Below are 23381 nucleotides of genomic sequence, written 5' to 3' on the forward strand. Positions count from 1 at the left end.
TCAAAAGCAATTCATTCCCTTGACGGCTGTGAGGCGCCTGTCCTTTTTCATGATTCCATTCCTTTCTTGGGCTCGCAATCCAATGCATGAGGCCACTTTCTGCTGCTAGACCCGTAGCTGACAAGGATAGATTATATTTGATGTGCATGCGTGTGTTGTGTGTTGATTGGTTCCTTCCGCAACTAAATAGCGTGTGAATCCGGAAACACGGGTAATTAAACAGTGACAAACATTTTCTTACTATGAAATACAAGTGACAAAAATGCTAGCACATGTTTACTGTGTTACTTATATGCTAACTACAAAACAAATTACATAACAAGACGAATATATTAAGCATAATTAATTTATTATTAGTACATATTTATCGTAGCATAATATGGTTAAATCATGAACTAATTAGATTTAATGGATTCATCTTGCTAATTAGCTAGCCTCCATCAGTATAATTAATTTTATAATTAGTATCCATACGTCTAATGTGATAGAGACTAATAGTTTAGTGCAATGGAAACATTCGAAAAATCTCAGTCCAAACGTCGCCGGCCTATAAAAGGGCCCGTTACTCAGAGAACAAATGGTACAAAAATTCTCTATCAAATTCCCCGTTCCGCAATTTCAATTCCAACCAGATTTTTCGTCCATGGAGAACATGCTCCACTTAGCGCCGTGCCATGCATCAGTCCCGGACTGCTTCATCGTCCCGCCCGACCAGCTCCCGCCGGCCGCCTCCGCCGCCGTGTCCCTGCCCGTCGTCGACATGTCCGGCAGCCGCGACGAGGTCCGCCGAGCCATTCTCGACGCCGGCAAGGAGTTCGGCTTCTTCCAGGCAAGCAAGTCCAGCAAACTACTACTCCAAACCAAGCACTGATCCATCCTTACTAATCAATACAGGTTGGTGACGACGCATGCAGGTGGTGAACCACGGGGTGCCCCAGCAGTTACTGCAGGACATGGAGGCGGTGTGCGACGAGTTCTACGACCTGCCGGCGGCGGCGAAGGCGCACCTGTACTCGGAGGACAGGCAGAAGCCCAACCGGCTCTTCTCCGGCACCACCTACGAGACCGGCGGCCACAAGTACTGGATGGACTGCCTCCGCCTGGCCTTCTCCTTCCCCGTCGGCGACAGCACGGCCGGATGGCCCGACAAGCCCCAGAGGCTTCGGTAATCGAACTGAATCACGGATGTTAGTTACTGTAATTTTTCTTATCTAGGTAGTACAAGTTACTACCTTCGTCCCACAATATAGCTAGTTTTAGATTTTCTCCAAATCAAATATTTTAAATTTTGACCGCACATAGTAAAAGAATATGAAGATTGATAACATAAAGTTATATTAATTTATTCGTAGTGAAACCAACTGTCATAGTATGTAATCTTTTCTATTTAAAAATAATTTTTTTGAGGATATTATTGATCAATGATGAAAATATTTGACTTTGACCAAGTTAATAGTTGTTATATTTTGGGACAGATGCAATATTGCATACAAAAGTTTTACTAATTTAGTCTAATAAATAAAACTAACTAAAATTAGTAGTATTTTAAAACTAATTTGATGAAGTTTTAATGCGATAGGGAGGTTTTCGAGAAGTTCGCCGTGCTGACAAGAGGCGTGGGGATGGAGCTGCTGCGGCTGCTGTGCGAGGCCCTGGGGCTCCGGCCGGACTACTTCGACGGTGACCTCAGCGGCGGCGACGTGATCCTCAGCATCAACCGCTACCCGCCGTGTCCGAACCCGAGCGCGGCTCTGGGTCTCCCGCCGCACTGCGACCGGAACCTCATCACCCTCCTCCACACGGGCCCCGTGCATGGCCTCGAGGTTCTCCACGACGACGACTGGATCAAGGTCGAGCCCGTGCCCGACGCCTTCGTCGTCAATTTCGGCCTCCAACTCGAGGTGAATATCAGTAGTTCTTAATTTTTTTTTACAATTATATAGTACAACTCAGACACACTCAACGTGCATACATTCATCTTACTTATTTTAATTTGGTTGCCTCATCAAATTGTTCATCCATCCAGCTGAGGCTTAGTTTCTTAATATTTTTTTCTAGGTTGTGACCAATGGGATGCTGAAGAGCGTAGAGCATCGTGTGACGACCAACGCGGCGCTGGCACGGACGTCGAGGGCGATCTTCATACAGCCGAAGGAGGACTGCCTCGTCGGCCCCGCCGAGGAGTTCGTCGGCGAGGACAACCCCCCGTGCTACCGCACCGTCACGTTCGGCGACTTCCGGCGAAAGCACAGCGTCGTGAAGCTGGGGTCGTCGCTCAATCTCACCACCAATCTCAAGGACATCCAGAAGGATATCAGATGAGTTGTTGAAGCAGAAGAAGAATAAATTTGGGGATCGCCATCATGACCAGGTCATGGATGCTGATGAGAGCCATGGCTGGTAGATGCTCATGCCACCTTGGGTGCTCTGCTTTGGTGTTGTATTGATGAGGAATATAAAATTCGTTGACCCATTATTCGGCCAATATGGAATCTGCAGATTAAATTGGTGTTGTATTGAACAAGATTAAATCCGGATTTACCGGTACGGCCCTGTCGGAAAGGATTAAATGCTCGACGAGTTAATTAAACTAAGACGGTGGTGTCGTCTTTATAATCTGACCATGGTCCATGGAAACTTCCCTCCCCAATCGAATGCAAAATAAGGTATCCCGGCGGGCCTCGAGGAAGCAGTTGCAAACCCATCACAGTCACAGACTTCTCGGACGGCAGCAGCGGCATTGGGCTGACATGACAAGTACGGTGTCGGCCATACATACCAATCGCATCAGTGCATAATAATTGAGAAAAGGACGGAGATCGACAATACCTGGGATGCAATCCGTATCTTCGTTGCAAGATCACGTTGCTGCCATGGATGATTGGATGAGTGCACGTATGTCAAGTGTCTCGGTTGTATTGTGTAATAAAAAAAAAGATGTAGTATAGATGGACTTGCTTGAGCCCTCGCCTCAGGGGCGGAGTCAGGATTGTGTTTTTTTCATTGTTAGAGGGGGCCAACCATACAAATTTATATAAAAATTTAATTAAAATTTAATTTTGTAGTGTAAAATTGGGGTTCATTGGGGGGCCAGGCCCCTGCCCGCCCCCCTGTCTCCGCCCCTGCCTCGCCTAGCCGAAAGCAGCAGCAGGAGGAGGATGAACAGGGAACAGAGTTGAGCCATTGGTGCAGCCATGGCATGGTCCTGAACCTGTGACCAAGTTGAGCTGATGCATCAGGACGGAGGGATCCTCAACAGCCATGAGCATTTTGAACAGCCTACCACACGATCCCACTGAGAGCTAATTAGCGACTCCCTCCCATTCCAAGTTATGTTGTTTCAGTAAATCTAATATATCGTTTTTTAATGTATCTAGATATAGTATTTGTCTATACGTATATATATATATATAAACTATGTATTTAGATATTTACCCAAACGACCAACGATTTAGAGACGGAGGAATAATTTTTAGCCTCCAAGTACACATCATATGTTAATTAGGGTTGTTTTTTTCTCCTACTAATTAAAGCTTTTGTTGTCTTTTCAAATAAAAAAAACAATTTTTTTTCCTTTGGAGAGTCGAAGTTGGATAGGAGCCTTTTTTTGAGCATGATTCATCACAGCTGGAGCACAGATGCTGTGCATTAACTAATTAGCCGGAGCATCCTTTTAGTGATGCTTGGTTAATTAAGAGAAATCGACATTGGCTTCCAGCCCAAAGAATCCTACTATGCCAGCGAGAGAGATTTTTTAAGCCTCAGCTCAGCATGATAATCTATTTCGGCTAGTAGTGTGCCGTGCTCCTCACCTATGCGGTGGTTGAGCAACCGACCACCCTTCCTCCCTGCGCGCAGGTGAGGTTCTGGTAAGCAAAACGCAGCAAGTCAGCAGAGGCGTGCCGTCCTAGCCCGGCAAGCACCACCGCGGCGGCGCGCAATCCCGGCCGGCGGCGCCACCTGGCCGGATCTCTCCCACCCCGTCCAGGCCCCCACGCGCTTCCGGCGAGCAAGCTAAGGGACGTTCACATGGCAACACGGGACAGCGACATGCATGATCGATCGGGCGGACGATGACGATGTGGAATCGAATTGAGAATTCGTCCAATGGGGTGACAACGGCGAGGCAGCCGGCCACCGTCTCGCGTCGCGTGCGCATCCGGACGACGACGACCACGACGCGTTTAAGCAAAAGCTGCTGAGCATAACGCGTTTGAATTCTCTTTCTTTTTCTTTTTTTAAACAAAACGCGTGGGCGGATGAGCTCTATATAATCTGCAAGGATCACAAATGGTCGATAAGATCATAGTTCTTGCTGGACACACGCATCATCCATCCATCCCGCGACAGTGGGCAAGCAGCTGATCGATCGATCGAATCCATCCGTTCCGTCATGAGCTACCAAGCAGGCTACCCGCCGCCGGGTCAGCAGGCCTACGGCGGCGCGCCTCCGCCGCAGGCCTACGTCGCGCCGCCGCCGGCGTACCCGCCCACCCAGGACGGCGGGTACCAGCAGCAGCCGGAGACCACCAGCCGCGGCGGCGACGGCTTCTGGAAAGGATGGTGAGCTGAATTCCTTGCTATTTGTTGGTTCTTGGGGATGCATGCCTGAGATGTATGTGTGCCTCTAAATTTGCTAACTCTTTGCTGCTGTTCCTGATGATGTCTCAGCTGCGCCGCCATCTGCTGCTGCTGCCTCCTCGACATGTGCTTTTGAGGACGACGATTGGATTGGCGACACCAGCTAGCTGCTCATGACCATGATTCGTTGCATTTCCCCTCTCATTTCCGTCGGAGAAGTATTGATCATTGACGAGAGGCATTCTGCGGTTCCATTCAAGATCGTCACGTCATACATGTTGATAGCCTTGTCGTGTGGTATGGTTGTGCGTGTTTTTTTTTTTGTAACGTTGGTTGTACGTGTATTCAGTAGTAGTTTTTTCATTTATTTTATGATGACAGCTATTTTCTTGGTGTCCGACATACTGCTTGGCTCTGTGGACAACCCTTGTACACACTTTTTTTTAAAAAAAATGTATTTTTATCATGAACATGTGCTTTTTGCCACTCCCCTTCTCCCTGTGAATTTGACGAACACGACTATTTAGAAATCGAGCAAATAACGTTGCCATTTGGCCAAATTAATCATAATTACAAATTCAAAGTCACTATAATGCTTGATAAAACATGCAACTATTCCCACACCACAAAAGTTTATAACAACTAGGTGCGGCCGGGCTGTGCATCACGCGCTCTGCAAAAGTGGAAACCATCGCTTGAATGATCCGGTGGTCATTTGCGCTGTCTGCAAAAATGTCTTCTTTTTAGTGTGATTTCTCCCTTCCCACCACACTTCCTCATTGGGCTCAAAAAAAAAAACCACACTTCCTCATTCCATTCACATGCAAACCTGTTTAACTAGCCACCTGCACGTTGCTGCAACACATGCATGCAACAAATGCACCTTTCTTTCTTTTTTGTTTGTTTGTTTTTTTTAACTGATTTCCTTCCTATCATTTTTTATTGTTTATTTGCAATCCTCCGGTAGATAACGTTTTATTTAAACGTTCGCAATGCTAAATTATTTGTTCATTTTTATAGATTAAATTATTCCGTGATGTTGATTCATTTGTTCATGATATTTATTTTTTATTATTTATTCTATACATCTAAAAGTTTGCGACAAGTAGTATTTTGATCGTTGCACATTACTATTTGTTCATTATGTTTAATCTTTTGTTCGTAGAAAATAATTATTATTCCTGTTCTTAAAATATTTCTTCCTAATAACTGAAATTAATTATTTAGTATTAGAAAAATATTTTAAAAAATATCGTGTATATGCATGCGCAGAACCTCTCTTATACGCAACACGCATGCACCAATTGTTTGTTCGTGATGTTCAAAATTTGTTTGCAGTGTACCATTATTAGTTCGTCGGGTTTAATAGTTTGTTCGCAAAGAGATATGCATTTGATCGTAGTAGTACATACATTTGATCGCAGTAGTACATACGTTCGAGCTTTATCAAAAAAATATTTGAAAAATAAAAATTTCAAAATATAGTCAAGTGTGGTATTGTTTTGAAGATCTTGACGTAAGAAATACAATGGTGCAATCAGAATTTAATTTGGATTTTTACTCTGGGATTATTGGATTTTTTTTGCTTCAAACTTGTTTGCATGTGGGTGATATTATTGTTTGCGCTTGTTCTTCCCTCTTCGCGTGTAAACAGTCATATTTATTGAGCTGGAAAGTGGCCCACCATATGTGTAGATCCTCCTTCAGATGATGGTGGGATGTCCTATTGCTTTGAGTGACATATAACCGCGCCCAACTAGGTGCCCATGGCAAAAACAAAAGAATATAATGCTCGGATCAGGGCGTTTGACCACCCATCCCCAATCCTCGCGATGATGTTGCAGTGGGAATCATTTGTACGTATTTTTTATACGTATTTTGATATTTATTCAAATATTTTAAGCATTTAGTGTTTTACAACTAATATCACCATCCAATTCTTGTATCCGAAATAATTAATTGAATCATTGCCACATGGTGACCCTAATTTCTTTCCAATATAAATAATCTAAAAATCTTGTAAAACACCATTCTAGATAGCTTGTAGATTTGGGCTTTGCATATTTGGTTCGACCTTACAGTGAGCAAAACAATTTTTTGGCCATGCCTAGGAAATGTGGGCTCCCTTTGGCTTGACACGTATCATGAAAATGTTTTGATCTTTTTTTTTCCACACGAAAAGGCATCTTTCCAATACAAATAATCTAAAAATCATGTAAAGGCCCGTTTTAGATAGTGTGTAAATCTGAGCTTGCATATTTGGTTCAACTGTGAGTGAGTTAAATAAATTTTGGCCATACCTAGGAAATTTGGGCTGTATTTGGCTTCGTACCAAAATTATCATCAAAATGTTTCGTTCTATGTTTTTTCCACGCAGAAAACCAGAAAAAAAATGCTATGGAGGCATCTTATTAGCATATATCAGTCTATGCCATCGAACGAGATGGGATATATTCTCATCAAACATTTTCACGTGTTTAGGAAGGAACAGAGATGAACATGATGCCTTCTTGGTGCTCCCTTCACCCCTACACCATGCATGCACTTGATCAGTTCACGAGAAGCTTGTTGATAGAAACTCATCTTCAGCTCAACTCCCAGCAAGCGTGCAAAGCACAGGGAAAACCAAAGCAAAGATTTTATTCCGCTAGACCGTTACGCCGGACAACAACCTACGAACCCCTTGGATCCGCGGGAGCTCGGCAACCGAATCGTGCCCCTTGCGGAAGTGCGGCAGATTAGGATGTGCGCGTCCACGCATTATTGGTCGTGTGTGGATCAATCTCCGAACGGCCCACGATCCAGCTTGCATGGCGGTCCGCGAGCCGCTGCTCCCGGCGGCGGCGGACGATGGGTGCTGGCGGCAGGGCCCCGCCGCGGCGGAGACGAAGCGGCTGCCGCGCCTCGCCGGACCGATGGTCGCCAGCTGCTTCCTGCAGAACGCCGTCAACATAATGTCCCTCATGTTCGTCGGCCACCTCGGCAAGCTGCATCTCGCCGGCGCCTCCCTCGCCATCTCCGTCACCAGCGCCACCGGCCTCAACATCATCGTACGCCGCCCTTGTCTCCATCCTCAACTACTACTACCAGAAGTTCATCTCCGATAATTTTCTTGCTTCGATCGCATGGATGATGGCTGCCGCGTCGCATGCAGACCGGCATGGCGACGGCGCTCGACACCCTCTGCGGCCAGGCGTTCGGCGCGCGGCAGTACCGCCTCCTCGGCGTCTACAAGCAGCGCGCCATGGTGGTGATCGCGCTCGCCTGCGCCCCCTTCGCCGTCGTCTGGGCGCGCGCCGGCCAGATCCTGGCGTTCCTCGGCCAGGACGGCGCCGTCGCCGCCGAGGCCGGCGCCTACGCGCGGTGGCTCATCCCGTCGATCCTCGTGAGCGTGCCGCTGCAGTGCCACGTCCGGTTCCTGCAGACGCAGGGCCTCGTCCTGCCCGTCGCGGCGAGCTCCGGCGCCGCCACGCTCTGCCACGCGGCCGCGTGCGGGGCGCTGGTGCACAAGGCCGGCATGGGGAGCAAGGGCGCCGCGCTCAGCAACGCCGGCTCCTACGCCGTCAGCCTGGCGATGCTGTCCCTCTACGTCAGGCGGTCCGGCGCCTGCAGGCGTACATGGAACGGCTTCTCCATGGAGGCGTTCAAGGACCTGCGGCCCTTCGTCGCTCTCGCCGTGCCGTCTGGGTTCATGATATGGTAAGATCGATGGTCATCATCAGACATGGAAACGATCCTGTCGATGATGTGATCATCTTTAATTTGCATTGCACACACCTGGTGATCCTTTTGTTGGGTGCAGCTTGGAGTTTTGGGCATTTGAGGTCATTGTGCTGCTGTCTGGTCTTCTGCCGAATCCTCAGCTAGAGACTTCAGAGCTGTCGATTAGGTAATTCAGTCACACGTCCGTCAAGGTTCCGAAAAAAACACACACTCTTCAATTCGATTCTGCAGCCTTAACAGTACGATCCTGCTCTTCATGATACCATTGGGGCTTAGCTACTCCGTCAGGTGCATGACTGCCTGCCTGCCTGTCCCCAGCACAGTTCATTACACAATGCAAGCATTGCATTCTTCCTGTCATTCTGATCAGCCGATTGTCCTGCTCTTCCACTCCCTGCAGCACGCGTGTCGAACGAACTTGGCGCCGGGCAGCCTCAGGCAGCGAAGTTGGCTACGAGGGTAGCCATGTGCATGGCCTTGTCTTCAGGACTCCTGACCATGGCCATGACCCTGCTACGCAACGTCTGGGGGCACATGTACAGCAATGATCCGGAAGTCGTGGCGTGCTTTGCCAAGATGCTGCCGGTGCTTGGGATATCTTTCTTCATGGATAGCATTCATGGCACTCTCTCAGGTGGGCCCGGCAGAGTTCATCTGACACTGAATTCTGCATCAGGATTAATGCTGGGGAATCAGCTGATAAGTAGTAATCCTGTGTGCCTTCAACTTTAATAACTTCCAGGCGTGCTCACTGGCTGCGGCAAGTAGAAGGTCGGCGCAGCCACCAATCTCGGCGCGTTCTACTTGGTAGGCATCCCCATGGCCGGGCTGCTTGCGTTCGTCTTCAATATGAATGGGAAGGTTTGTACTACGTCCTTTGTTTGCTCAACATCTCATCTTCAAAGTTCAAACAAAGCACATGATGAACATATCTTTGAACTCCCCGTATAATGACACCATTACTATTACTAACACAAAAGGTTATCTTCAATAGTTCAAAAGTTCTAACTTTTGTCACGGATGATTAGCAGTGACAAACATCACTATCTATCATGGCTCAAAATGGAACAGTAAGGGCTAAAATTTTCCCAAAAAAACAGCAGCCAAATTTATCCAAGAAAAACCTTATAATTCAAGGACACCCCGTGCTTAGAGGTGGTAAACAGTCTTAATTTTTAGCCCAGGTAAATTAAGGGCTGGGCCCTAAAAGGAATTTTAGCTAAAAAATTAAGGGCTAAATAGGAACGTGAAGAAAGTATTAGGGTCATGGCCCATTACCCCTACTCCTACCCGTTCTACCCACAAGTCATCGGTCAACTCACGAGTCGTGTTTTTTTTAATAATTCAAACCTGTGACCTCCACATAATCCTTAGTTATCATGCCATTACATAATTGTTATTAGCAATGGGAGCTTTATTCTTTTTGGCTCATGATGGCCAAAATGCCAAAATTTTAATTTATTGTATTCTGCATCAAAATGACTTCAACTTAAAAAGATGTCAACTGCAAATCTGTAGATCTCATCGAGAGCTACAGTGTCCAGATTAAAGTTTTTTCATCCAACTAAATATGAATATTTCAAAAAAAAAATCTCACTACAAAATCACATATAAACACCTGTTTTATTTGGGACCATGGAAAATGCTATCTTATTTTATTTAGAATCGTGAGTGAAATTCTGTATCTCCTACAGTTCCCGCGATGCTCATTTTAAATTTTCTTAATTTGAGTCCATAAAGATAAAAACAATCTCATATTGTTTTCAAAGAATCCATGAGAGATGAACTGTCCAATATAAGTATCTTTAACAGTCTCCTCATCCCAAAATATGAGACCCACGCACATTTATTTGAAAATTCAAACTTCATCATGATCTTTTACCAACAACTAGACTAAAAATATAAAGAACTTATGATATAAAGGTGGTTACACTACTAGAAAACAGGCCTTCAGCACCGGCTGAGAAGGGCCAAAGGAACCGGTTTCCCAACCGGTGCCCCGCAACTGCGACCAATGGCCTCGCCTTAAGACACCGGGTTTTTCAACCGGTGCCTTAGGCTTCTATTGGTACCGGTTGGAAACACCAACCGGTACCAAAGAGGCTGCCACGCTGACGCAATGTGGCAGCCCCTTTGGTACCAATGACATTTTTCCTTTTTTTCCCAAATCCAGTTTTGTTGTTTATATTTATTACTATTTATTCTTTTATAATTGCTAAACGCACTCAAGCTCTATAGTACTATACGTTCATTGGTCGTTCGTGTTCATTTTCAGAGAATATTTGAAACTAACTAAAAGTGAAATGCGAGCATATAATTAAGCTAATTAGATGAACTAATATATTTACAAATTTACAAACATCAAGACATAATGTTTAAAAATATTTACAAATGTACAAGTCATGTTTGTAGTCCAACTACTGGTCCCCTCAGGAGGTCGATGGAAGTTCTCTATGGATGTGACCGTCGTGGTAGAACTCGCCTCTAGGATCCAAGATCTCGTTCAAAATGAATCCGGTGAGCTGCTCGCACACGGCGTTAATCCGATCAGTAGAGTAACATTCATCCCTCATTTGAGACATCTATCATTTAGAAAAAAAGGATTAACATCATGTGCGTTAGTACAATTATAAAATATACTAGTGAACGGTTTGGACGTACTCTCGTGTCTTCATCAGTAGCCTTCCCGCATGGAGTCATAATGTGCAAGTAGTCGCATACGTAGTACCCGCACCAATCAGTTCTTTGTTGTTGTTGTCTCGCACACTTAAGGAGAAACAAATAAATTACTCAATTTAGAACCATTTGGGATTATATATTTAACTAGACAAATCTTTATGAATCAACATACCAGATAATCCATGTTAACGTTCAGTTCGGACCTCCATTGACCACGTCCTTTGTTATTTTTCACAAATTTTTTCCAAACCCTGTGCTCAAAGTTAAGTTTGATATTCATGAATTGTTATTAACAGAAAAAAGATTTGATTGTGAAAACTGAACTTACCTGTTCAAGGGGTCTAGGATATGTTGGATTGCGGACTTTGGATTTCTCATTGAGTCAAAGACTATAAGATTGCCGGTCTCTACGGAAAGTATGAGTAAAATCCAATGATAACTGCGGATATAGATAGGATATATACATACATGCATTAGACGACTTAGTATTTATTTAGTAATATAACAGAGGATTGAGTCGACCAAGGCTTACCCAAAGTTGTATGGTATGAATATATAGGATTTGTAATTTTGCCTAGTCAACGAATCGTACATGTTTTGGCACGTTTCCTTGTAATTTTCGTTGAGCACTTTCTGGTTGACTAGCAAAGGAGACATGAAGCCGATCTGATGGTGCCATCCATGTTTTCGGCTTCTTTGCGTCTCCTGTCTAAACGATACAATAGAAATTTTATAATGCACGCATATAATTATGTTCTTGTTAACAAAAAGTATTAATGTAGAGGTAAGTGATACTTACAAAACCCAAATGGTGATGATAGAGGCGTCGAGGGCTTGTCGATGGTAAATGTGATATAAATTTTCGAAGTACACCCAGAAGTCCTCCTCCCCGCGGAAGAAATCATGGCCACGATACTTGACTCCAAACATTTCCCTTGGTCATTCGACATTCGTAGGTACCATCTATGCAAATTGAACATCTGCGTGCTAGACTTTTCTCCTCTTCCTCAGTGACAAAAAGTTTTCCATGCTGGAATGGAGTAAGAACGGGAGAGACAGGGATTTCCGCCTCCACTAGCCCCGTTGCCTTCTCTAGCGTTAATCCAGTTTCAGAAAGAAATATCGCGGCCTGTAGGTTCGCCTGGAGTTGTACGTCCGTCGGGTGTAGGAGTGGCAACCCTGGCACCCGGAGGGGCTCGGGTCCTTTTTGTTGTGTGCCAAGCTGAGGAATGGTCTTGCCACATTTTTTCTTCAGATTTCTCACCTTGTGTGCTTTTGTCAGAGTACGATCATAGTCCGAGGGTAAACTTTTCGGTTTTGGTGGGTTGTCTAGGTTTGCGAGAAGCTTTTTCCCTAGTTCTAGAGGTACCTTTTCCCTCGACGGGGGGGGGGGGGGGACTTTAGGCTTCAATTGTTCTTTTATATATCGAGCAGTCTCCTCTTCCAACTCCTCAGCAGTTTTCTCATAGGTTAATTTTCTTTCGACCGTTTTCTGCTTCTTCTTTGAGGGTCCAGCCGCTGGGAGGGATGCTGTCTTTTTCTTTCCTTTTTCTGGGTCAAGAGGAGTTGGAGTACTCGTGGCCCTTTGCGCCGGCGGAGACGGTGGTGAAGGAGGTGGTTGTGGGGACGGCGATGAGGGAGACCGCGGAGACGGGCGATCGGTCTGCACGGGAGCCGTTGTGCTTGCAGTAAGTTTGATGTTGGCCTTGCGCCATAGAACAACCCCGTGCAGTGCGTCTCCCAATGTCTTCTCTCCATCCCCTCCAATGAAGTCGAGCTCAAGATCCTCATTGTTTCCAACTATCTGCTCGACTGTGACAGAGGTGTAGCCAGGGGGTATCGGCCTTCCATGAATTGTAGTAGAAGGATTCAGGGGCAGGGCTGACCCGTATGCAACATGAATGGATATATTTCTTGCTCGCACATGAAGCTCGCACGGTGTCGGCATGGTGACATCGTCCACTGGATACCTCTGTTCATCTACCGCTGTTGGCTCAATCTGGGGTTGCTGTTCCGCTTGTACGTCGGGCGCCGCTGTGGATGCATAGCTGCTGCGTCGCTGAGAGACCGGGCTTATCACAACATCCGGGTGCGACCCAGCAGTGCCCCTTTGGCTCAGATCTAGCTGCACTGCCTTATTGACCCTGGCGTCCATCTGAGATTCCAAGGACGCAACCTTCCTTGTCATCTCTTCTTGCATGGCACGAAGTTTCTCTTCCTGTTCGGCTTTGCTCTTTCGGTGAGTCTTGTAAGAGGAATCTCCGGCCCAAGCAACTTTCCATGGGACCACGCCGATGCCACGGGCTCGTCCAGGGTGTTCCGGATTCTTTAATGCCCTTGTCAGCTCATCATTCTCCCTTTGAGGCTGGAATGTTCCTTGTTGGGTCTCATCTATTGCAGCGACTAGATCGCGGGACACTTCTTGCATATGCTCGGGCACGACCAAATTTCCATCCAACTGGTTTAGTGTCACGCCATTAGCAAACAACCACCACATAGATCTATCCGGCCAATCCCAAGTCGTCGGCCTAATGCCTCTATCCATAAGGTCCTGCTCTATCTTCTGTCACTTTTTTATTAATTTCTTGTACCCGGCGGCCCCAAGGTGGTGGCTGTACTTCTTATTTGCTGCATTCACCTTGGCCTGTTCGGATTTTTTTTGGGTTTCCTCTGATAGTTTGTATTATTTGAACTCCTCCCAGTATGGTTTAACCTGAGGAAGATCGTCCCAGTTCGGCTCCTTATCCTTCTTGATGTAATTGATGTACAACTTCTTCTTGAAAGTTGCAAAGGCAATGGCCATCTTTTTCAAGGCACATTTCTTCACAAGTTCTTGTTCAACTCCTTCAGGAAGAGTGAACATATCCTTGAGTTCTGCCCATAGCATTTCCTTCTGATGTGCAGGCACGGCGTGTTGCTGTTCTTCGGGTTTGCTCGTTTTCCATAGTCTTGTGGTGATCGGAATTCTTGCCCGAATAATAACCCCACATTGGTCGACAAATTTTGTGATAGCAGCCTCTAGAGCACTTGGACAGCCCTCTGCGTCCACTTCTGTGACGATCTGTCTTCCCTCCATTTTCTTGGTTGGCCGGCGTCTCCCTTTTCACTGGCTCAATGAAGTCGATGCGGAGGTCGACTAAATTACAGAAAAGATATGTTAATCCCAAAACTAATCTAACGAAGTCACCATGCATATAGTTTTAAGATTCGTACTGGAACATGCTGTTGTTGATTGGGCGGCGGCGCAAAGTCATCATCTTCTTCATCGGCATCTCCAGACATATTCAGGAACGAATCAGCTGTCCGAGCATCTTCTTCAGCGATTGGCTGGGTGGTGTTGTCCCTCGTATCTTCATTTATTGCGTCCAACATGTATCGCTTGGTGACCTCGTCATCACCGAAGGGGTCCATCCTTAACTGAAACCGTAAAAATGTGTTAGAGTATGTGTCCATCCTTAAATGAAGCAGGAGAATTCAATTCTTTGAACGAATATGCGTGTTTGAGAGAGAGAGAGTGTGTGTATGTTAGAGGGACAGAGAAAGAGAAAGAGAGTTAGTGAGTGTGTGTCTGTGTGTCTGTGTGTGTGTTAGTGAGAGTGTGTGTTAGGGTGTGTTTGTGTGTGTGTTAGAGAGAGTGTGTGTGTGTTAGTGAGTGTGTGTGTGTGTGTGTTAGAGAGTGTGTGTGTGTCTGTGTGTGTTAGTGAGTGTGTGTGTGTGTGTTAGAGTGTATTAGATAGTGTGTGTGTATGTGTGTGTGTGTGTGTGTTAGTGGGAGTGAGTGTGTGTGTCGTGGAACGGGGTCGAGGAACCGGGGTTGAGGGTTGAGGGTCGAGGTCGAGAGTCGAGGGACGGGGTTGAGAGTCGGAGTCGAGGGTCCAGGGACGGCGAATGCGTGAGTGAGTTAGAGAGCGAATACGAACGGGTTCGAGCTCGAGAATTAATTTAAATCAATCTAAATTATAAATGCAATACTTGTAATCAAGAATTGTACATAAAATAATTACTCGTCGGCGTTACTCGTCATTACTCGTCGGCGTCATTACTCTTTATCGTCGTCATTACATTATACAGTGCAATACATGTAATACTCATCGTCGTCATTACTCGTTGTCGTCGTCATTACTCGTCATCTTCATTACATTATACAGTGTAATAAAATTATACATAAAAGTAATAAAATTCTATCTAATTATACAAACTAATTATACTATAATTATACAAACTAATTATACATAAAATAATTATACTATATACATATATAATACAAGCTAAAATCTATCTAATTATACAAACTAATTAAAAACTAACTTCTATCTAAATATACAAAGTAATTATACAGAATATATAAATAAATAAAACAATTAAGAAAAAAATTCCTTACGCAGGAGGGGGGCGGCGCGTGCTGCAGGTGAAGGGGCGACGCGCGTGGCGTCGAGGTTGAGGAGTGCGCGGAGATGTAGGGCGGCGGTGGCCGGGGGCGCTGGCGGCGGCGTGGGGCGGTGGCGTTGGCATGGGACAACGGCGTGGCGTGGCGACGGAGGCCGGAGTCGAGGACGACGACGGAGGTGCCGGCGCGGGCACAGAGGAGGAGGCGCGGCCACGGAGGACGGCGCGGGCCGGGCCAATGGGAGGCGGCGGCGCGCAGAGAGGCTTGCTGGGGCGGCGGCGCGCAGAGAGGCGGGACGGGGCGGTGGCGGCGAGGCGGACGATCGGAGAGGGTGGCCGACGGCAATCGCGACGAGAGCAGGGGAGGAAGAAGAACAACCGGCGCGTCCCTCGATTATAGGGAGAGCCTAGGGTACCGGGTGAAAAGAACAACCGGTACCTAAGGAAGCCCTAAGGTACCGGTTGAAGATCCACCCAGTACCATTGGAAAGCCTAAGGGGCCGGTTCTCCGTGTACCCGGTGCCTTAGGACTTCAACGGGCGGGAATGAAAAGCTCTAAGGTACCGGGTGGTTTTCCAAAACCGGTACCTAAGGCTCTTTGAACTTTAGTTTTATAGCCTCTTTGACCCAATTTGAAAGAAACTGCTCAGTATCTCAATGGCAACGCTCGATAATTTGGGCTCCGTGGACACGGTTCGACTCCCGCGCGACGCCCCACTTTTTTTTTTACCCAAATCCCAAATAGGACCCTAAGGTACCGGTTGGAATTTCCAACCGGTACCAAAGGTTCTATTTTCTTTTCCCATTTCTTTTTCTCTTGTAAATCTGTTAACTATGGTTTTAGGTGCACAATAATAAATCATTTAAATGCACAATAATTTTAATTACTACATAATAAATCAATTAAATACACAATAATTTTAATTACTACATAATAAATCATTTAGGTGCATAACTAATTATTTTAATTGCATAATAAATCAAATAATTGCATAATAAATCATTTAAATGCACAATATTTATAATTACTACATGATAAATCATTTAGGTGCACAACTAATCATTTTAATTGCATAGTAAATCATAATAAATCAAATAATTGCATAATAAATCATTTAATTGTCCAATAAATCAATTCATTGCATAAGAAATCTAATAATGTTCACAGAAAATATTACAAGACATAATCATTCAACTAAGGGAATATTAACGATAGTTCGCTTTACAATCGTCCCTTCATTATGATCATGACGTGCGTACGGAGCCTCCTCTTCGGCTAAAAGAATACTTGTGTCAACCTCCACTGCGAACGGAGTCATATCTGCAACCTTATTGTATTCTTCTTCATCTGTGACATCGTCGACTCCCACAATTTTCCTTTTTCCTGCCAGAACAATATGGCGCTTTGGCTCATCTCCGGCACCTACAAATCTTGATTTATTCCTGGACTTGTCCTTTCTCGGTTTGCTAGACATGTCCTGCACATAGAATACTTGAGTGACATCTTTAGCTAGGACGAATGGTTCGTCTCGATAGCCAAGCTCTTTGAGGTCTACCGTTGTCATTCCGTGCTCGTCGATATCGACACCTTTTCCTGTGAGTTTAACCCTTTGACAATGAAATAGAGGTATTTTCAACAGCCCATGGTCGAGTTCCCAGATCTCTTCAATGTAACCAAAATATGTGTTCGTTTGGCCACTAGAGTTGGTGGCATCTATACAGACACCACTATTTTGATTGGTGCTCTTGTTATCTTGGGCTCTTGTATAAAATGTGTAACCATTAATTTCATATCCTTGGTATATCAAGATTGAATTTGCCGAACCCCTGGCCAGCCAAGCTAGCTGCTCATGAATTTGATCGTTAACCATGACTTCCTTCTGCAACCAGGTGGCGAATGTATCGTTATGATGTTTTGTAATCCATGTCTCAGACTTCAAAGGGTATATGCTTCGCACAATTTGCATGTGCTCCTCCATGTATGGAGCCACCAAGGCTGATTGTTGCAGAACTGTAAGATGTGCTTTGCTCAACGTGGCATGATCTGTGGCATTTACTGATTTTCTTCCAAGTGTGCCCTTTCCAATCAGCCGCCCCTCATGACGTGATACTGGAATCCCAATTGGGCAGAGTTCTTCCGCATAGTCAACACAAAACTCAATGACCTCCTCTGTGACGTAACCCTTCGCAATGCTTCCTTCTGGACGAGCCCGATTACGAATGTATTTCTTTAGGACTGCAAAGTATCATTCAAAAGGGAACATATTATAAAGGAAAACAGGACCAAGATTACCAATCTCTTTGACCAGGTGAACTAGAAGATGCGTCATAATATTGAAGAATGATGGAGGAAATATTATTTCAAGACTGACTAAACTTTGGACAACATCCTCTTGTAGCCTGCTTAAACTCGATGGATCGATTGCCTTCTAAGAAATTGTATTGAGAAAGGTGCATAGCTTTATGATTATTGATCGAACATTAGCTGGTAGAATACCTCAAAGTGCAACTGGAATCAATTGTGTCATCAACACGTGACAGTCATGGGACTTTACGTGTGCGAATTTCTTCTCTTTCAAGTTCAGTAGCCTCTTTATATTCGAAGAGTAGCCTGATGGGACCTTGATACTGTTCAAACTGTCGAACATACTTTGCTTTTCTTCCTTACTACGAGTGTAGCACGCAGGACCTAGATAATGACGTCCTTTATCCCTTTTTTCTGGATGTAGGGCGGCCCGTTGTTTCATACGTTGAAGATCTTGCCGCGCTTCCAATGTATCCTTTGCCTTACCGTAGACACCAAGGAAGCCTAGAAGGTTCACACAAAGATTTTTTGTTAGGTGCATCACATCAATTGTGTGGCGGACGCCTAAGACTTCCCAATAAGGTAACTCCCAAAAAATACTCTTCTTCTTCCACATAGGTGCACGTCTGTCATCACTCTGCACTGATCTGCAGCTGGGTCCTTTACCGAATACTACTTTTATATCTTTGACCATTTCAAACACCATTTTCCCACAACGGTGCCTAGGCTTGGTAAGATGATCTGCCTTTCCATCGTAGTGAGCATGCCTCCTCCTTAATGGGTGCTTGATCGGAAGAAATCGACGATGACCCATATACATGATCTTCCTACAGTGCTTGAGGTACATGCTGTCGGTTTCTTCTAAACAATGGGTGCATGCCCTATAATCCTTATTGGATTGTCCAGAGAGGTTACTTAGTGCTGGCCAATCGTTGGTGGTTACGAAAAGCAATGCACGAAGCTTAAAATGATCCTCTACGTGCGCATCCCACATACGAACACCCTCCTCTTTCCACAACAATAGAAGATCCTGAATCAGTGGTTTCAGATACACATCTATATCGTTACCGGGTTGCTTCGGGCCGGGGATAAGCACCGGCATCATAATGAATTTCCGCTTCATACACAACCAGGGAGGAATGTTGTATATACAGAGTGTCACAGGCCAGGTACTATGGCCACTGCTCTGCTCACCGAAAGGATTTATGCCATCCGTACTTAAGCCGAATCTTATATTCCTCGCATCATTTGCAAATGTTGGAAATATTCTGTCAACTTTTCTCCACTGCGACCCATCAGCGGGGTGTCTCAACATATTGTCTTGCTTACGTTCTTCTTTGTGACATCGCATCAATTTAGCATTCGTTTTGTTCATGAACAAACGTTTCAGACGTGGTATTAGAGGAAAATACCACATCACCTTGGCAGGCACCCTCTTCTTGACACGCATCCCCTCAACGTCGCCTGGATCATCTCGAGGGATCTTATACCGGCATGCGTTGCATACAGGGCATGAATCCAAATTTTCATACTCACCTCGATATAGGATACAGTCATTAGGACAAGCATGTATCTTCTGTGCCTCTAATCCTAAAGGACAAACAACTTTTTTTGCCTCGTATGTTGTCTCCGGATAGGTGTTACCCTCAGGGAGTAAGTTTTTTATAAGTTTCAGCAACTCCTCGAATCCATTGTCAGACAAACCATTTGATGCCTTACATTGCAATAATTCCAATGTGGTACCCAACTTCTTTTGGTCTTGTTTACAATCAGGGTACAATAATATTCTGTAGTCCTCCAACATACGCTTCAGATCTCTCGATTCCTTTTCTGTTTCGCAACCTTCCTTAGCTTCGCGCAGCATCTGACCAAGATCATCTTCTATAACGTATCATTCAGTATCTTCTTCAGGCTCACCCATTGCAGTGTCATTCAAAAAGGAATTATAATTGGCTGCAAAGTCAGGAATCTTGTCCTCTTCTTCTACATTATTATCCAACACAATTCCTCTTTTTGCTATGCTTGGTCCAAACATAGTAGTTCGGCATGAAACCACAATTGAACAAGTGACTATGGATGGTTCTTGATGATGAGTAATTTTTCTCTTTCTTACAGAATTTGCATGGACAACGAACGAAACCGCCATACTTGTGTTTCTCGGCCGCTTCTATGAATTCATGCACGCCATCCATGAACTCTTTTGAATGCCGGTCGGCCATGTACATCCATTGCCGACTCATCTGGGTCCACAATACATTTATATACATCATTGTACTGTACAAATAGTTCATTCATACTACCAATTTATAACAATATATTTATATAATTGATAATGCATATAACTATAATAAATAGATACTATTCACTTATCAAATAAATTGATAAAACATATAAATACAATAATTTGATAGTATTCAAATATCAAATAAATTGATAACGCATATAACTACAATAAGATGCTACAAATAAAAATAATTATCACATGTATAAACTAAATCAAGTAATAAAAATAACTAACCTTTTTTCAAAAAAAAACAAAAATTCGCCTCCCCTCACCTCACTCAGCTGCCATGAACAGTGAGTTCACGACAGGTTGAGGGGGGAGGGGCTGGGGTATTTATAGGCTCGGGCCAAAGGCACCGGTTGGTTTCAATGACCCGGTGCTAAATTTTGTTTAATAGCACCGGGTCAAGGCACCAACCGGTGCCTTAGGCCCGAGCTCCTGGCAGCTGCCACGTTTCATCACCATAGGAACCGGTTATTACCATCAACCGGTGCCTATAGCGCCGCCTTCATTTGGTACCAGGTGGTGGTTCAAACCGGTTCCAATGCTGACGCATTGGAACCACCACCCGGTGCCAATTGTCCTCCACTAGGTCGGTCGAAGGTCGGTACCTCCTGCAACAGCAGCTGGTACCTTTGCCCTGGACCGATGACCCGTTTTCTAGTAGTGTTATTCTTTAATTTGTATTTGTAATAAATACTTTCTAATGATCAGACTTTTGTTGCCGTTAATAAAACTCAACCACGGGAGGAGACTCCCCCGTACATGTTTTGTTCGAAGAAGGTCCCGCGCTGCGAACCTAGGTTGGATAGGAGTTTCACTTACTCCTGGGGTTCAACACTCTAACCGGTCCACCGCGACAAGATTTGACATAATATAAGAGAACTTAATGGTCAAAATGCGGTTATGAAGAGTGTTATGTGCTTCTAACAGGGCCTTAGGCTCGGCATTGTCTGCGGCAGCCTCATCAAGGTTCTAATGTTTGCATCGATCACGTGGTTCACAGACTGGAACAAGGAAGTAAGTAGAGTACTCGTTCAGAATTCTATGAGGATACTGCTAGCTCTAGACTAGCAAGGGTGACATATTCTCCTTTCCCGTGTTTCAAATTTCAGGCACTCTAGGCAAAGGACAGGGTGTTCGGCTCATCTCTGCCAGGATCATAAAATTGGAAGCATCATGGTAAGTTGCAGTCAACTGAAAGGCATAAACTGAATAGTGGAACAAATCATGCTTTTGTTGCAAAAGTGGAACCGTGCCGACTGTTTTTTTATTGCCACTTTAGGTTTCTTTAGAGGACTCCCTACATTACATTTAACTTAGATCCTCCTACAAATATATATCTCATTTTTCTAAGGGTTGGGCTATGGAGACGTGATCTATTGCTAGTCAATAAATTTTGACAGATGAGACAACACTGCTGGGTCTTATGGGTCTTATGGCTGTTGGAATTATGGGCTTGGCCCATTTATTCTAATCAATGCAATAAAAAAATTTAAAGCCCACTATTAAATACTAGGGAATCAATTGCTTAATTCCGTATCGAGAATTGAGGAGGATCCCAACCGACTTAAAGGGTGGACCATGTGTACACCACTTGTGAAGCCGGAAAGAGGAGGTCGGTGAACCACACGCGCGTGCGCTCACTCGCCGGGCCGAGGCCGCGGGCGTGGCGAGGCGCGTGCCGGACGTGACGTGCAGGTGCGGTGCGATGTGAGTTTTGCTGTTGAAAGCATTAAAACAGAGACCCATTATGACGTCCAGGTTTGTTAAATCTGAGGCACCTCCAAACCTATATAAACTACCGCCTCCTCCTCTCATCCTCACACGACAAGCACTCTTGCTTCAGGTACTCCTGCTTAGGAGACCTCTCCCTTCTCCCTAGCGTTGCGCGCACAGCTCTAGCGAGAGCAGGCCTCCGGAACCTCTGCTCGCTGAAGGTCCTGCACGGGGCGCAGCCAATCAGGTTTTTGGGGAGCGTCTTGACGCGACTGCTCACTCCCTGAACGACTACTTCGTCTACATCCCGGCGTGAACGACTACTTCGTCTACTTCCTGCTAACCGTTCGTGGGACTGCACTGCGAACCTCTTCCTGCATCGACGTCGTTCGGCTACATCAGGCAAGACCAGTCGAATAAAATGTCTATTTCAGCTAGTAACGGCGCAACCGGTGCCTTCGGCACTGGTCCCGCCTTAGGGTACACTCTAAACCTATTCTGGTTTAACATTTTGTTCATGCTTATTAGTGAGAATAACATGAACACAAGCACATATTTTGTTCACACATTATCACTCTTTTATGCCATGAAATTGCTAGTAATATTTGAAATTAAAATATATCGAAAATTGCCTAGTTTTCTAACAATCCAAAAACCTAATTTTGTTAATAGGCTTTCGTTATCTAGCTTTGCTGCAACAATCAAACCACCATCTTTTGATGGTTCAAATTACAAACGTTGGCAAGAGCGGCTTATACTATGGTTGATAGTGCTGAGAGTGATGCATGTAAAAGAGGGCAACCCTGAACAGTTCACTCCAGAGGAAGGGAGTGCGTTCGATGAGGCTGATACCCTCTTTCGAGGCTGCGTCATTAGTGTTCTCGCTGAAAAACTGGTGGATTCCTATGTCATACTGCCAACTGGCAAAGAATTGTGGGATGCTCTTGAGACTCAATATGGAGTGTCTGATGCCGGCAGTGAGTTGTATGCGATGGAGCAGTTCCTTGATTATAGGATGGTTGAAGACCGTTATGTGGTGGAACATGCTCATGAAATACATACTGTGGCAAAAGATCTCAAAAATTATAGCAAAGAGTCCCCATGTGTATTACCTGATAAGTTTGTGGCCGGAGGTATTATCTCTAAGCTGCCACCTTCTTGGAGGGACTTTACTACTTCACTAAAACACAAGAGACAGGAGTTCACCATAGACGGACTCATTGGGACTCTTGATGTTGAGGAGAAGGCGAGAGCAAAGGACATACATGGGAAAGGAGTTGTTAGTGCTTCTAGCGCCAATCTTGTTCAGAAGAACAACTCCCACAAGAATAAGAAAAAGCCACCGCAGAACCAACCAAAGACTAAGCAGACAACCACCTTCAAGAAGAAGAAGAAGAAGGGAGCTTGCTATGTGTGCGCTAGTACGAAACACTTTGCTACAAAGTGTCCGAACTGCAAAGGCAATGACTCCGCCAACATGGTAATTAGCGAGCCTGGAGGAACATCGGAGTACGGTAATTTATTACCTACAGTTCTTTCAGTTCTTTGTTCACCCGAGTGGTGGGTTGACACTGGTGCTAATATTCATATTTGTGCTGATGCTTCTTTGTTTTCTTCTTATCAGGACGGCGGGACTTCCTCCTTGCTGATGGGGAACGGATCGCATGAGCGTGTTCTTGGTGTTGGTACGGTAAATCTGAAGTT

At 45.1% G+C, this 23381-nt stretch overlaps 1 protein-coding gene and 1 pseudogene across 1 annotated transcript; both read left to right on the forward strand.

The window, feature by feature from the left end:
• The first annotated feature begins 574 nt into the window (after positions 1–574).
• On the forward strand, positions 575–2616 carry LOC120679320 (2'-deoxymugineic-acid 2'-dioxygenase-like). The gene is made up of 4 exons (XM_039960878.1): positions 575–829; positions 915–1165; positions 1580–1901; positions 2059–2616. Exons 1-4 carry the CDS (start codon positions 578–580, stop codon positions 2320–2322), a joined length of 1089 nt encoding a protein of 362 aa, XP_039816812.1. The 5' UTR covers positions 575–577; the 3' UTR covers positions 2323–2616.
• A 1543-nt stretch (positions 2617–4159) lies between these two features.
• On the forward strand, positions 4160–21873 carry LOC120679355 (annotated as a pseudogene).
• Positions 21874–23381: the final 1508 nt, after the last annotated feature.

Source organism: Panicum virgatum, chromosome 6N (genome assembly GCF_016808335.1).
Source record: "Panicum virgatum strain AP13 chromosome 6N, P.virgatum_v5, whole genome shotgun sequence".
In the NCBI taxonomy this organism is placed as follows: Eukaryota; Viridiplantae; Streptophyta; class Magnoliopsida; order Poales; family Poaceae; genus Panicum; species Panicum virgatum.